General features: G+C 40.1%; 1 protein-coding gene across 2 annotated transcripts in view; it reads left to right on the forward strand.

The window, feature by feature from the left end:
* The window catches only part of LOC129700001 (latent-transforming growth factor beta-binding protein 2-like), a 191,045-nt gene that overhangs the window by 111,212 nt on the left and 63,681 nt on the right, over nt 1-16,152 (forward strand). For both annotated transcript variants that reach the window (XM_055640130.1, XM_055640131.1), the window contains exons 11-15: nt 142-306; nt 2,897-3,091; nt 7,237-7,256; nt 8,001-8,049; nt 9,569-9,667. In XM_055640130.1, the coding sequence (XP_055496105.1) occupies nt 142-306; nt 2,897-3,091; nt 7,237-7,256; nt 8,001-8,049; nt 9,569-9,667 (528 nt within the window). The remainder of the gene's footprint in view (nt 1-141; nt 307-2,896; nt 3,092-7,236; nt 7,257-8,000; nt 8,050-9,568; nt 9,668-16,152) is intronic.

Below are 16,152 nucleotides of genomic sequence, written 5' to 3' on the forward strand. Positions count from 1 at the left end.
AATTACTATTGCATTTTTTTCATCTTGGGAGTAAGAATATAGGTCAGAATATTGAGTGAGTTGGGATGTTGGAGATAACTTCAGTCCTGTCCGTCACTGAATCAAATTGTTATTTAACTTTATAATTGTTATTCTTTACAGCGGATAAGGCCGTTTCTGCAAAGCTGGGACCCTGTTTCAGATCACTGTCCAATGGAAACTGTTCTCTGCCTCTCTCTCAGCAAATTGCGAAACAGATCTGTTGCTGTAGCCGTGTCGGCAAAGCATGGGGTAAAAACTGTGAAAAATGTCCACTTCCTGGCTCGGGTAAGCATTCTGTAACATCGTTGTGTGTCTGATGGGGAAATGAGAGGTGTTTCTTTGTAGTAAGCTGATGGAGTTGATGGGAACTTGGGGAGAAAGCAATGGAGTTCGAACATTTAATTGCCAACACAGAATCAATGGGCCATGAAACCTATTGCCATGTTGCATGACACCACGACTCTTTGACATCGTCAAATGAGCAAAGTTCATTTCTCTTGATTATGAGTTCTGAAAATGAATCAGGCTGCTCATTTTGAAAAGGTTGTTGAAGAAATGGGGTGGTTGTATTCTGCATGCCAATGGTTGAAGTATTTAACGATTTGTTGCCATGAGTTGGGAAGAGGCTCTTGCGGTGCCAATATTTAAATATGCCAGTGAGGCAGAGCCAAGGATTTCTAGGCTGATTATTTTCAATTTCATTATGATAAATCACATTTTAGTGGGAAGCTGTGTAACTCAAAAGGGATTTTTAGAATTGCCAAAAAAATATTGAATAATATTCCACCGGGTGGCGCCGTCAACAACGGTGGCCATGCCAACAGTCTGTCTTTTTGTCTTTTTTGGTATTTTTAGTGTATTTTAAATGTATGTGTTAATGTTCTCTGGTGTGTTTTGTGTGGGGGATGAAGGTGGGGGTCGGGGGTCGTGGGAAACCTTTTTTCAATCTCTTACCTTGCCGGACTTGCGATTGTTTTCCGGATCGTATCTCCGGTCACTCTGCGGAGCTGGCGGCCTTGCTCAAGACTGTCTTTGAGCCCCACCGCGGGTCCGTGGATTTACCATCGGAGCCTGCGATCCCTTGCCTGGGATCGACGCTCCAACCGCGGCCTGCGGATTTCAACATCGAGGAGCTTGCAGTCTCCGGTAGAGACTGATGTCGGGAAGCTCCAAAGTCGCAGGAGATTCGACCAACCCCGACCCGGGGTCCGATCGCCTGGCGCGGGGAGCTAAGATCCCCCCAATGCGGGAGCTTGATCACCCTGGAAGGCTCGGCCGCCGGCTACGGGAGCCAAGATCGCCTCAGCAATGGAAGCCTCGAGTGCCCCAACCGCGGGATCAAAGAAGGGAAGAGATTGAACCTTTTTTTGCCTTCCATCACAGTGAGGAATGTGAGGGAGTCACTGTGGTGGATGTTTATGTTAAAAAAATACTTGGGTGTCATGTTGCTTTTTACTGGTATGACTTTATGGCAAATCAAATTCCCTGTATATCTTGCAAAACATACTTGGTTAGTAAAGTACTATTATGATTATGAATTACTCTTTGAGGATGTCAGTAACATAATTGACATCCTATATAGGATTAGTTGGAAGATTTTGGATTGGGTAAAACGTAGATTGGCTTTTGATTGAAAATTATCATGATTGGTTGTGGTTCTGCATAAAGATTGATGTTAAGTGAAGTTCCTCAAGTAGCAGTGCAAGATCCAATTCCCTTGTGCTATCCTGATCAATTATGCATTAAACAAATATGTATGATAGGATGTGTTACTAAAAATTGATTACATCAGACCATGATGCAGTGGGAAATGGGGCCTGCTTAGATTTACCCTTTCTCGCCTAAGCAGTTGAAAACAGTTCTTGAGGAGAAGGGATAAACCCTGTACATCTGCTTATTACACTTTGATGAAAATGGATCTGATTGAATTGCAGAATCGGTAGTAAGGAAGGCAAATGCAATGCTAGCATATATTTCAAGAGGACTAGTATATTAAAACAAGGATGTAATGTTGAGGCTTTATAAGACATTATACCGCATTTAGACCGCAGACCGCATTTAGACCGTCAGACCGCATTTAGAGTATTGTAAGCAGATTTGGGCCCCATATCTGAGGAAGGATGTAGTGGTGTTGAAGAGGAGGTTTACGAGAAAGATCCCGGGAATGATTGGGTTAAGATATGATGAGCATTTGACAGCATTGGGCCTGTACTCGCTGGAGTTTAGAAGGATGGGGGGGGAGAGAATGAAAGAAGAAGAGAAAGAAATCTATCTAGAAAGATAGATCAGCCATGATTGAATGGCGGTGTAGACTCGATGGGCCAAATAGCCTAATTCTGTCCTATACTATGAACATATATATAGTTGGAGAATTGTACCCACAAGGTTTTGCAAGAGAGGGTTTCAGACAATTCCAAAGAATTTCATGTGGTCTTTTAACAGGTAATTAAATAAAAATACAAAAGAGTAAATATGTTTATTAGCAAACAAAAGATAATGTGTTTAATAACATATGTATGATCAATATTAATAACTTGCGGGACCTGCAGGTGTATTATCAATGTATTTTTTAAATCTAGAACTAATTTATGGCAAGTACATCAGAGTTTAATTTTCAAAAGTATAATGCATTCTTGCATTGTTGCAATATTGGTTTTACATTGGAACGCAGCATTTAATTTGCAAATAAACACTGTATTCACTTATGCTCAGGGAAAAACAATCATAATAAGCAAGTAATCCTCGGATAGCAGGAACAGTATCATCATAATCATTCTCACCATCCGATTTCATTCTGGCATCTATTCTTTCAACAGTTTGACAGCTCCCATCATGTATATTGCACATTAAAAAAAAATTATTTCTTTGATTTCAGCTGTTTTCAATGAAATCTGCCCAGCGGGTCATGGTTATCATTACTCTAGGTCTCATGTCCAGATCTTGATGAGACCTGCTGAAGAAGAGGAAATTTCTCAAGTTATCCTCGAACAGCATCTTGACAACCAGCAGAGCACTGCCAAAGATTCCAAGTTAACTTCAAAGGAAGAACATTATGTAAACTTAGAAGGATGTAAGTACTGGATTGGGTTGAACATCCCCAATTTCTACATGCTATATTTGAGTTCAGAAAAATTGGTACTGGGCTAATTAGATGTGAACCCTTCCTATCATCGATAATGGTTTTTTCACAGAATCAGCTCAGGGCAACCTAGAATAATTTTGTTAGGGATACATAGAGAGCTTCATTTTGCATTCAGGAATGTTTGCATAATCATGAATGCCTGTTGCTATATACATAAAACTTGGGAAAAACTGTTCCAATCTCAGTTATGTTCCCTAACACTGACTTGAAATTCAACTAAATTGATTAAACATAGCACAGTAAATATCTCCTGCCTCACCCGCTGAGTTTGTCCAGCATTTTTATCCCATAGATGCTGCCTCACCCGCTGAGTTTCTCCCATAGATGCTGCCTCACCCGCTGAGTTTGTCCAGCATTTTTATCTACAGTAAATATAAATATCATTTACAATGAGATGGTAACATGAACAAAAATATATAATTGTTTTTGCAACAAATATCAAACGTTTCAACAAAATAATAGACTAATTTATTTTAAACCATTACTCTTTTGATTTTAATTTTCTCATTGGATTTCTTTCTCTCCTATCGTACCACATTTTTATCTCCACTATTTTTTGCTGCTGCAAATAGGAGAGAATTGTGATGAGGATAGGAATCGGTGAACAGTAATGATTGGGACCTATTAGAAACATAGAAACATAGAAAATATTAAGAACATTTTATAGATATTTTATGCTTTAGTCTCTGAAAATATACTTCCGATTCAGATACAGATTCAAACTTTATTGTCATTGTGCAGTGTACAGTACGGAGACAACGAAATGCAGTTGTTCGGGTGTTCGGCATCTGTTATAAACTGTGGTTTATAATTTTTTCTTAATATGAGCCCTTCACAAGGACAAATATCTGATTAAGTGCTTGGAGTAAACACAAAAAGGTATTTTTCCCAGACATAAATCTTTATATTTAAACTTATAAATTTTGATAGATAACATGTAACGATTAATAAGAAGAAATTAAATTGTTAGATCCTGTCCTTATAAAAGAGAAATTATTTAACGTTACATGAATTAATAATGAATCAAAAATGTGTCATGGATGATATGAGCTCATTAATATCAAAGTAATTCAAAAATGAAAATGTGTCTGTACCATGCGGTAGACAGAAAGATTCTTGTGAAATTACATTGCTTTGAGAGGTAAGCACATGAATCAATATATAACCTTTGTGCTTGGTACTTGAGATTTCTGCCGATAATATTCATAGTTTAATTAAGCAAGATTTTGCATATTTCTGAAGTCAAATACATTTATGAATGTATTCACTTTTTTTAATGCATTTTCTTGTATTCTGTGCTCTGCAGGGTTTTTTGGATTGTGATTCATGCAAATTAGTTATAACTTCAAAAATGTGCAATGTAAATCTGGAACAAAGTACTAATTTGACTGGAATAAAATGAGATCATTTATCTTTCTATGTGGAACCTAACTCCATGCTGGGATTAGGTGTGCTGCTATCTCTGGATTTAAAGTATAACAACTATGATGTTAGACTATAATCACTTTTCTTCAATGCTACAGTTCAAATCTTTTCACCTGGCTTTACACATGTTACACATTGCAGTACATGGCTGGTCATTTGCACTTGTCAGGAATTATTTGGCCTGATGTCCTCTCAAGTAAATTTGAAGTAGAACAAAGTATGTTATCGGATCTTTTCTGTAGAAGAGCGAAGATTTGAGAAACAAATTTTGTTAATAGGTAATTGATTTGTCCAGCTTCTAAAGGAACATCAATCATATTAGAGCAGACTAATAGGGTTGTCATAGTAGGGGATTTTAACTTTCCCAATATATAGACTGGGACTGTCAAAGTGCCAAGAGCTTAGAAGGGATGGAATTGGTCAAATATGTTCAGAAAAAAATCCTCAGGCAATATGTAGAGGGTCTTACAAAGGAAAGGCCAAAGTTTGATCTACACTTAGGAAATTGGGAAAGGTAAGTGACTGATGTGTTTATGGGTAAGCCTTTTGGCACCAGCAACCATTGCCCTATTAGCTTTAAAATACTATGGATAAAGACAGAATGGGCCCACAAGTTAAAATTCTGAATTTGGGAAAGACCAACTACGATGGTATAAGACAGGAACTTGCTAAAGTTGATTGGAGTAGGTTAGTTGTGGGCAAACAAATGTCCAGAAAGTGGAATGCATTTATAAGAGTTCATGCATGCTCCTGTTAGAGTCTAGCGCAAGGCAGCTAGAAGGAAGGAAGTTCGGATGATGCAAGAAATCAAGGCTATGGTTTGGAAAAAGGAGGAGGAATGGGACCGGTATTGGCAGCTGGGATCATGTGTATCCCTGGAGGAGTATCAAGAACTGAGGATCATACTTAAGAAGGAGTCGAAAAATGGGTCAGGAGATAGCAGTGGCAGATAATATTAAGTAAAATCCCAAGAGATTTTTTAAGTACATTTAAGTAAGTAAGGAATCCGGGTAAACTAGAGAGAATAGGGTCCCTCAGAAACCAAAGTGGTCATCTGTGTGTGGCGCTGCTAGAGATGGCTAAGATCCTCAATGGGTATTAGTTTTTAATGTGGCGTCAGGCATAAATACTGGGGAATTTGAGATAGTTGATGGAGATGTCTTGAAGACAATCCGTAGTAGTTCCCACGTTTTCCCTGGCAACCCTTCTTAAATTGAGGTACAACATTAATCAGCCTCTAGTCTTCTGGCACTTCACCCGTGTCTAATGATAATTCATATATCTCAGCCAGGGCTCCTGCAATTTCTATTGTCCTCCACTATATCTGATTAGGCCCAGGAGATTTATCTGCTTTCAAAATTCTTTGGATGTGCAGCATGTCAACTGTAATACAGAGTGTTCTTGAGACAATGCCATTACTGTACTCATACATTATCACTTTTATGTCAGTTGGGTCCTGTTTTCTCTCTATTTACCCTTTTGCTCCTAATGTACATAACATCTCTTTGGATTCTCCATAATGTTACCTTCCAGAGCTATCTCCGGCCCTCCTTTCACCCTCCAAATGTTCTTCTTATGTACACTTCTCAATCGCCAGTATCACTCCAGGGATGCACTTGATCCCAGCAGCCTATATCTGACCCAGGGCCTCCTTTCTCTTGAGCAGAGCCTCAATTTCTCTCATCATCCAAGGTTGGTTGATTGTTTGAAAGATATAGCATGAAAGGGCCTGCAAACCCTTATGTCTTTGGGATTGAGAAAACCATAACACCCGAGGACTCCAGGCAGTCACAGGGAGAATGCACAAGCTCCACACAGACAGTACTTGAGGTCAGGATCGAATCAGGATCTCTGTTACTATGGGACAGCAGTTCTACCTGCTCTGCCACTTTGCTACTCTAACTCCTATTCCTAACGTTTCCTTTCACTCTGACAGGAGCATGCATACCTTGAAGTCACAATTTTAAACACATCCCACTTTCCAATCAACTGTTATAAGCTCCTATCTAATACCATCAAACTTGGCCTTGCCCCAATTTAAGACTTTAACTTGTGAACTGAGATTTTCACATTTCAAATCTATTTCCATTTTCTTTTTTGTCCCTTAAGTCAATCACTGCATATTAGCCAGATTTTCCAGGTTTCCAATCTACTTCATGGAAAACCCCATTTTAACCACTACACTATGTCCAAGAACAAATAATTTAGTTTTGTATTATCTCTTATCTTCAGGATGTCCCAAATTAAGTTATTTAAGAATTGTATGTTTGGCATATAGGCTTGTCCAGTCTAGCTGACCATGTTAGCTTTATGGAATTTCATAGGGCTTTTCTGCTTATATTCATCCCAGAAAAAAGACTTTAATTTATTTTTGGCTAGATTGTAGAATGACATTGAATACACCCTCTGAAGTCCAAAATGAGACAGTGCATCATGGGCCAATTTGCATTTTTAATGGTATTCTGTTTGACGATGAATCAATCCAGTAACTCATCTATTAAGACACTGTCCTCCATAAATGGGTTGATTCAGCTCTGTGCCTGCATGTGGGGACCTGAACATTAGTTTAGCTTTTCATAACCAATTTAAGTAGTATATTCTTCATTACAGTAATTATAAATGTGTAATTTCTGCAACTTTTTTTGCAGACGATACTTCAATAAAAACTGTAAGTATGGTTACATGACTTGGATTATAAAAATGTAATTGAATAATTATTTGTTACTTTTAGTTTATTTTTCATCATAATTTGTCATTTTGAGACTACTCTTTTAGTTTTATGGTTATCAACTGATTAGGCCACAAAATTCATTGCAATCAGGGTCATGATGAAGAGCAATGTGGATTTTCATGTTAATTACATTCATATCGTTAACTCTTTAAATATGGTTCCCAATTAAAAACGCAAAACAATAGTGGCAGTATGTTTGCAATGCAAAAAAAACACCAACATTAATTTCTATCACAGTCATGCTATATTGAACTCTGGCGGTATAGAGGCAAAATGGCATCCGAGATCCTACCCCGTTCTAAACATGCCTTGAAGTCCTGACCACTCCTGTGATTCCACTGCAACACAACAGCAGTAGAGGGAGATGCATAGTTAATTTTTGAACTCCTGAATCAAATTTGTGGCAGTTCATCACCATTTAACTTCCCGAATTTGCATGCATGGCACATTAAACAATTTTGATACAAATCAAATATCTAGCATAATGTTTGTTAACAGTTCCAAATGAATGACTTAGTACTTTATGGTGCCTCGTTCGTCAAGGAATTTGAAATTCATTTTAGGCACCAGTGAGCCTCAATTTAGGCTCTAAACCCAAAACTGAAACCAAATTTAAAATTAAATTCACAATCATTGTATGTGGGCAATTCACTGAATTGTGTTTTTTTTTGTTTAAAACAGTCTAAGCCTTTTGTCACAACTCATGCTCCAAGTGTTGGCAATGATCCAGGTTAGTTAACAATTTAGTTTGTATAAGTAGTTCCTCTACATTTACATTTGTACATTTGAATTGTAATATGTTGAAGATTAATAAGTCACATGGAAAGTCATAATTTGATCTTCTGCTCTTGGCTAAGGCTCATGAAGAATTGTGTTACTATCTCTTTAAATCTAAGGGTGTGAGAATGAGAAACTGTATTTTTGGGATTCTATTCATTCACATGCTTGTGGGATTTTATTGGATATATACAATATTTTTCAGTTGTTCGTATTCTTATGGATAGAATAAAATTTTAATTGAAGAGTACTTATGTTCAACATTTTACATTGATGGCTCCATATGCAATCTCTTTATGCAAAGACAGTTTATCAATCACGTGCATGGGAATTGTTCAATGGTTCTTTATTGTCACATACCTAGACACAGTGAAGTTCAGCAAATTATACTGTACATAAGTACAATCATACCCAAGTATAATTGCTGCAATTGCAGTGTAAGAATAGTAGATGATTAGACAGACTGAGGCTGTACAAAGAGTTGCCATGTTTCCATGCCATCTTGTATCTTTCACATTTCAAACTTCATAAATGTGTAGAGTCTTATCTTGGCCTTAAAGGCTAATGCAGGGGTCAGCATAGCATAGATATATTCTGCACCATGACACTGCAGGCCGTGGTCTGTCCACATGCTTAGCCTTTCCAAAGATGTCACATCCACACAATCCTCAGGCTTTGGAGAGCCTCCAGCAGCCTATCTATCCACATGCAAACACGTTGTCCTTCTGCTGCCACTCTGACTCCATGCGCTGCGGCACCTACAGCAGCCTATCTCCAACACCCAGAGTGCCTCCAATGACATGGGAGGTGAGGACATCACCTACTCACTGGCACTGATCCTCTCTGTCAGTCACTGTCATTTAGAAACTCATGGTATTCAGGCATTCTTTTCTTCATTCGTTGCAAACCATAATTTATTTCATGCCCACCTAAGGGAGCATTTCAGATCTTTGCATCGCATTCCTCCTTCATCAGTACACAAAATGGTTCTAGTTATTACATGCATTTTTATTATGATTAATTATTTTAGTACCCTTATTATATTTTTGAAATTTTTGGTAAAATTCATATTGTTTGTAAATTATTTGTTTTCCTTTTAAGGATGACCCTTTGACTTAAAGAAATGTTTGTTGCGTTTGAAGTTGTTTTAGGTTTAGGTTTATTATTGTCAAGTGTTCTGAGGTATAGTGAGAAGCTTTGTTTTGTATGCACCTCCTGCTGTGGTAGAGTCTGTTGAAGGGCATGGCAGAATAGAATGCACATTACCTTTAAATAGGATTTTGAAGAAACTGGTCTGCATTTATGCAGAAGGAAGTTTCTGAGCAGTTTTAATATAAATAAAATATTTTAATGAACAAAATTAATTAAATAACAAAGAACAAATTTAAATTAAAGGCTGTTTGCAAATGTAATTGTTTTCTCAAGAATGAAACATCTTTATATATGAACAAATATTACTTTGTTTCCATTAGTGGAAGAAGTAGTGAAGACGAGCCCAGCTATACACGTACAAATTGTCCCTGAACATACTGGTGAACAGGTGGCTTCAGTGCTCCCAGAAGAGATTTATGGTAATTTTAATTGCCTAACTTGCATTTTGGATACATTTGTTAGAAACAATATCATGGTCATTTTAAAGATTGCATAAGGACAATGCAAGAAGTATTTAATTTGCAGTAACCACACCAGAATAAATGCAGTAGGCAATTTTCAAAATAACTGCAGATGCCAGAAGTCTGAAATAAATACAGAAAATGGTGGAAAACAACAGATCAGACTGATGGCAAAACAGTCAATCTTCTGGGTCTGAGATCTTACTGTTCTGATGAAGGTCAATCCTAAACCATTGACTGTTTCCCTTTCCACATATGCTAACTCACTGCTAATGCTATCACTGTGGTTCTCCCACATACCCATTGGGAAGCTTGTCTATTCTTTTGACCTACCTTTTCTGGTCCCATCTGTTTTCTGACAGACTTACCCATGCTCATAGGTTAAAATTGTATTTGGGCTCCAATTACCTAGTTGTGAAGTACCCTCCAGTAAGTCTTTATGAGAAGCTAATTTGAGTGCATATTGCTTAATTCAGCAAGCGCATGACTTCACAGGTGGAAGAATAAGAATATTGTTGAACAAGAATCAAACTGTTAAAGAAACTCACGGGTCAGTAGCATCTGTGGAGAGAAATGGTCAGACGACATTTTAGGTTGGGATTCTTTATTTCCGTCCACAGATACTGCCTAATTCAGTGAGTTCCTCTGCCGTTTATTCTTTTTGTTCAAGATTTCAGCATCTTGTGGAATACTAATTTGGGTTTGGAAATGTGATCAACAAACAGTGTTCTGGAAAATAAAATAATGTAATTGATCTCTGATAAAGCTACAGAAAGCAAATAATTATCGCTTCTACTATTGTATCCCATATTATGTACCGCATAAACACATTGGATAAACATGGTGTGAATCAAAAAAATATTTTAATTAAACACAAAGGAGGCATGTCAGGGGCTGTCTTAAAAATATATAAGAATTAGGTAACCCATTAAGGAACAGAATGGAGAAAGCCCATGTTGACACATATAGTGTTGTGATACCCTACATCTCAAAACTTCATTGTCTGGAGAAAGTAAAACTATTGTACAGGTGCACAACCTTTTATCCGGTGTTCCGGAAACCGAAAAACTCCAAAAACCGGCCATTTTTTCCAGATGTTGTCTGCGCACCAAAGCTCGCGTTTGGCGCCAAACTTGACCCGAAACGACCCACGGTCAACCTAGGTCTGTACTACTGTAGCGGCTGCCTCCTCCCCGGAGACCGGGAGACGCTTAAACATCTGTAAATCATTGCTTAAATGTTAGTCAGTTAGTTTGGAGGGCTTTTATGTGAAGGGGGGGTTGAAGGGGTAAACTTTAATTATTAGTCCCCTACCTGGTCGGAGAGGCGGGGAGCGGTCAATGCCTTACCGGGTCGCCGTGCAGTAAGCTCCGCAGCACTGTGGCCGGTGGGGCAGTGGGCGGCGCCGGTTGTAGCTCCGACCCCGGCAACTCTACCCCTGGCTGCGAGGCGCTCCAAATCCAGCGCGGCCCGCGGTCGGACGCCCCAGCTCCGCGAATGTCGGGAGTCGGCGGCGTCGCAGCTCTGGGATACCAGCAGGGAGCGGGCAATGCCTTACCGGGTCGCCGTGCGGCAAGCTCCGGAGCGCTGTGGCCGCCGACCCAACATTCGCGGAGCGTCGCTGGATTTGGAGCCGTGCAGCCAGGGGTAGAGTTGCCGGGGTCGGAGCTCCAACCGGCGCCGCCCGCGGCCGGACGAAGCCCCCAGCTCCGCGAGGTTGGGAGTCGCCGACCAGGTAGGGGACTAAGAATTAAAGTTTCCCCCTTCACCCCTACTCCACTACCACCACATAAAATCCCTCCAAACTAACTGACTAACATTTATGCAATGATTCTCCGGGGAGGAGGCAGCTGCTCCAGACTTTTCAAGCCGCCCGCGCTACCTACCTAATCTACGCTAAAAATCTTCCATTCGGAAATCCGAAAATGTCCGAAATCCGACAAATGTCTGGTCCCAAGGCTTTCGGATAAAAGGTTGTGCACCTGTATTTGGCTGCTATATTTGCTGACAAAAGTACCAGTATTTAAAAAATAACCAAAGGATGTTAAATTATTGTTTGATTTGTGGATTTATTTAAAAGGACAAAAAACTGTATGGAAGTGTCAGAGGCTGTTTATATAAAGCTATCACAGTCGTGATTTTTATTGTTTTAACATTGGGAGCAAAAAATGAACATTTAAAATATCTGCATTTAAATAGAGCATAGTTCAGATTGTTTTGCTAAATGTTATTGCTTTCTTTGAGTGTGAATATAAAACCAAATTTGCTGTGGAATCTAGAATACCCAGTACATGATGTCTTGACCATTTCCGGTCTGTGTTGTAATATATTTTGCGCAAAAATGCTACCTTATATCGCTAGGGTTTTTTGCCACCTTACTCACAGTTCTCCTCTGCTCCAAGCCACCATGTTGTGTTCCGATCGGTGAAATATGAGAAAAGTTATGAAGGTTTAAAAAATCGTGAGCAGCAGATTGGTCTTCTCGCCTGTCAGTCACCATGAAGGTAACACCCCTTCCAGCACACGCTGGAGAATAAAGCCCTGGAGGCGGGGCTGAGTGGAGTTGGGAAAGTCGCTGTGGAGTCGGGAAAGTCGCTGTGTGGAATCGGGAGGTGCTGTGTGGTGCCGCGGCCACTGAGTGTAGTCCCTCCTCCCCCACAACCCCCTTCCCCCCACACACCCCCCTTCTCCCCCCTTCCCCCTTCCCCCTTCTCCCCCCCCCCCCCTCCCCCCCACACCCCCCTTTCACCTCCCCGTTCCTTCCCCCCAACCCCCATGCACCACTCCCCTACTCCCTACCCTATACCCCCCTGCCCTATACCCATCCCATCATCCCCTGCACCCCTCCCTGCCGTGTACCCGCTCCCTCACCTGTAGCCCCCCTCACCTGTAGCCCCCTCACCTGCACCCTCCCCCCTTCTCCTGCACCCCCCCCTCACCTGCACCCCCCTCCCCTTCACCCCCCCCTCCCCTGCACCCCTCATTCCCTGCTCCCCCTCCCCTTCACCCCCCCCCCCCCCTGCACCCCTCATTCCCTGCTCCCCCTCCCTCCCCCTCCCCTCCCCCATAATCCCCCCACACCATCCCCCTCCCCCATGCTCCCCTCCCCCACGCTCCCCTCCCCAACCCTCCCCCCCCCACACACACCCCTCCCCTCTACCACACACACACATCCCTTCCCCTCCCCTACCTCCACCAGCCCCCCTCCCCCCATCATCCCTCTCCTCCCACCAGTGAGTCAGTCAGTGAGGGTCCAGAAAGCCGTGAGTCAGCCGCGCCTGCATGGTTGGGGGCGAATAGTGAGTGGCGGAATATTGCGTTGGGAGACCAGGCCTCCTGTGAGAATGGGATCCAACGGGTCGCACTTAGTCTTGTAATCTTGTTAAAAGTAACAAGATTTGAATTAATGTTAGAACAGCAAAGATCCAAATAAATAGTGCAGATCATGTCCAAATAAGTAAGCTTTGCTTTTTTTTACAGCCAATTTTAATGTTTCAGTATATTTTATTAATAATTATCGGGTGGCACTGCGCGTCAGCTTCCTTGCCAGCATTTCGACTTTTTTTTGTTTTTTCAGTATGTCCAAATGTATGTTTTAGTGACTCTCTGTATGTCTTCTGTGGCGGGTGGTAGGGGGGAATAGGGTGAAACCGTTTTCAGTCACCTACTTCGACGGAGGTGCAACTTTTTCCTTGTTGCTTCTTTGCCTCCCTTGTGGCCTAACAACTTGGATTGGTGCGGCCCCTCCCGTATTCAGGCCCAGAGCTTCAGCAGCGGGTACATTGTGGATTTTCCATCACTGAGCGGGGCGATCCCTTGCCTTGGATCGCCAGAGAAGAGCTCCGGTTACCGGCCTGCTGCTTATAACATCGTGAAGCCTCGGTCTATGGAGCTTCTAGGAGCAGGCGTGGGTGGAGCGGACTTTACCATCGCGGAGCGGGCCAATCCATTGCCGGAGACCTCCGGAGAAGAGCTCCAGCCGCCAGCCCGCGGCCTATAACATCCTGAAGCCACGGTCTGCAGTAACTTGCAGGAACTCCAAGCCGAGGAGTGTGTTCAATCTGTCCTGACATCGGAGCTTCGATCATCCCGACAAGAGGGCTTGCACATCAGGCCATCCGGAGGCTCAAGGTCCCCGACCACGAGTGAACAAAGGAGGAAGGCTGACTGTACTTTATTGCCTTCTATCACAGTGAAGAATGCTGTGGTGGATGATTATGTTAAATTCTATTGTGTATTGTGTTCTTTTTAATTGTATGGCTGCATGGTAACTCATTTCACTGTACCTTAATTGGTGCATGTGACAAATAAATGTGAACCTTGAAACTTGCACAGATTCAAGGTTGCAAGATCTACGAATATAAGAAAATGTACCATGTGTCGTTTTAAGATCTACGAATATAAGAAAATGTACCACGAAAACTTATTTAACCAATCAATTGTGCTTTTTACTGGCCATCAGTCAATCAATTAATCAATCAGCATTAGACTGATTACCAAATTAAGCCTCGGCTTGGAGTTCCTGAATCGGCCACTTCCTTACCAGAGATCACGGCTTCAGGATCATTTAAATCAGGAGAACAATTGAGACTGATGAAGCAATCAAGGATTTGAAAAGAGAATTAAAGCAAATATGAAAATAATTGAAAAATGAAACTTTAAAGTAGATGCAGGTTTCTGGACACTGGACTGAAACTATTTTTCATGATTATACCACGAATTGTATAAAGTAAATAAAGGAATTTAGATCTACACTAGGAATTGGAAATCAATGTCGAATTTCATTCACAGCTGATGTTACTAAATTGACGGATAAAGTTGTTGCAGATGTTTAAAAATAAGATTTTGATAATTTTTAATAAACATATAAATTGGAAAATCCATATTTAGTTGACTTTTCATGATTCTGCAAAGTAATGTGATCTATTAAATATATAAAAGCATTTAGGGCAATCATGTTTCTTTCCCTGTAGTGCAAAATAACTTTTATCAGTTGCTTCTGGAGTAAACTAGAGTCCTTTATTCAATTTTTTAATCTTTAAAAAAAAAATTTTTTAAGCTGAGAGGGGAAAGATTTAAAAGGAACCCAAGGGACAATTTTTTTCACACGGAAGTGGTGTATGGAAAGATTCAGAGGAAAATGGGTCAGGCTCAGGAAAATGGACCAGCTAATGGACTAGCTATAATGGGTCAGTGTGGACCAGTTGGGCCGAAGGGCCTGTTTCCATGTTGTATGACTCCAAAACAGAAATCTGTTGAACCTGCTGATTCAGTTAAATACAATATACAATAAACATAATTTATTTCTTTCCCAACCTCCATTTCAGTTATCAGAAGCACAAAACATGAGAACCTCAGGGAAATTAGGTTCTTTGAAGTCATCAACAGCAGGATAGAGAGACATTCACTGTCGCCATTTAAAAAAATAATCACCTTATTATGTTTTTGAAATTTGTCTCATATTCAGGCTTTTCTAGCAAAATGTAAATCAGGTGATTTTGGACACAGTGAAAATATTTCATAATGTTTTTATGCTACACCATTATAATTTAATTTTTTGTGCGACTCTGATCGATATTTTAATATAACGCAGTTATGGTTTATTTATAATAAATTTTAGGATTTTCATTGTCATTGAGGAGAAGGGTGAAATCCAGTTAACAAATTAATGAAAATCAATGCATGATTTCATCAAGATTTTAATCTTTATGAAATATTAAATTTCTCAATCACATGTTGAAAACTACAAGAAGAACTAGAACCTTTGTGACAAATTATATATGCACAGAAGAGGAGTATATGTGTGCAGCTTGCTCTGGGAATTATTATTTTTTAACAAAATCTGCTATATTTTTGAAGAATGTTTTGGCAGCTGGGCATTTTACAATTTTTAAATAATCTTTGTTAAATTAATATTTATATCAATGCAACAAATCTTTGGGCCCCAGTTTAACAATGAAGGATCCCATTCCATATTGCACCTTCATTTATCTTTCTTCTGAAGGTGTCCCTTTTCCAGTTATTTAATCAGAAGTAACTTTTGGAATTTGAATAAATGTAGTACAAAATATTTCCAATAACACAGATTAACAGCATTGTCTGAGCAGTCCAAATACAGCAAGCCCTGGCATATACAAGGCAGTTGCAAATGGTTATGGGGCACTTTAAGCACGGTTATTTATAATGCTGATCTATTAAGATACATTTGTATATCATTTGCTATCAACATGATGTGTAATAATATGTTAGAAGAATACATACAAACAAAATATTTAGAGAAATTAGTACTCCAGCCAACATAGCAAGCTTGGTGACATTATTTCGCTGTTAACTGCTAAAAAAGCTGTACGTTTCTAACGGAGAACCTCATTGTCAGATTATGTCTGGTTTTTCATGGTCGTTAATATATTGTGCCAGACATCTTTCTAAATTAGGTGATAATA

The sequence above is a fragment of the Leucoraja erinacea genome, chromosome 9 (genome assembly GCF_028641065.1).
Source record: "Leucoraja erinacea ecotype New England chromosome 9, Leri_hhj_1, whole genome shotgun sequence".
NCBI classification, from domain to species: domain Eukaryota; kingdom Metazoa; phylum Chordata; class Chondrichthyes; order Rajiformes; family Rajidae; genus Leucoraja; species Leucoraja erinaceus.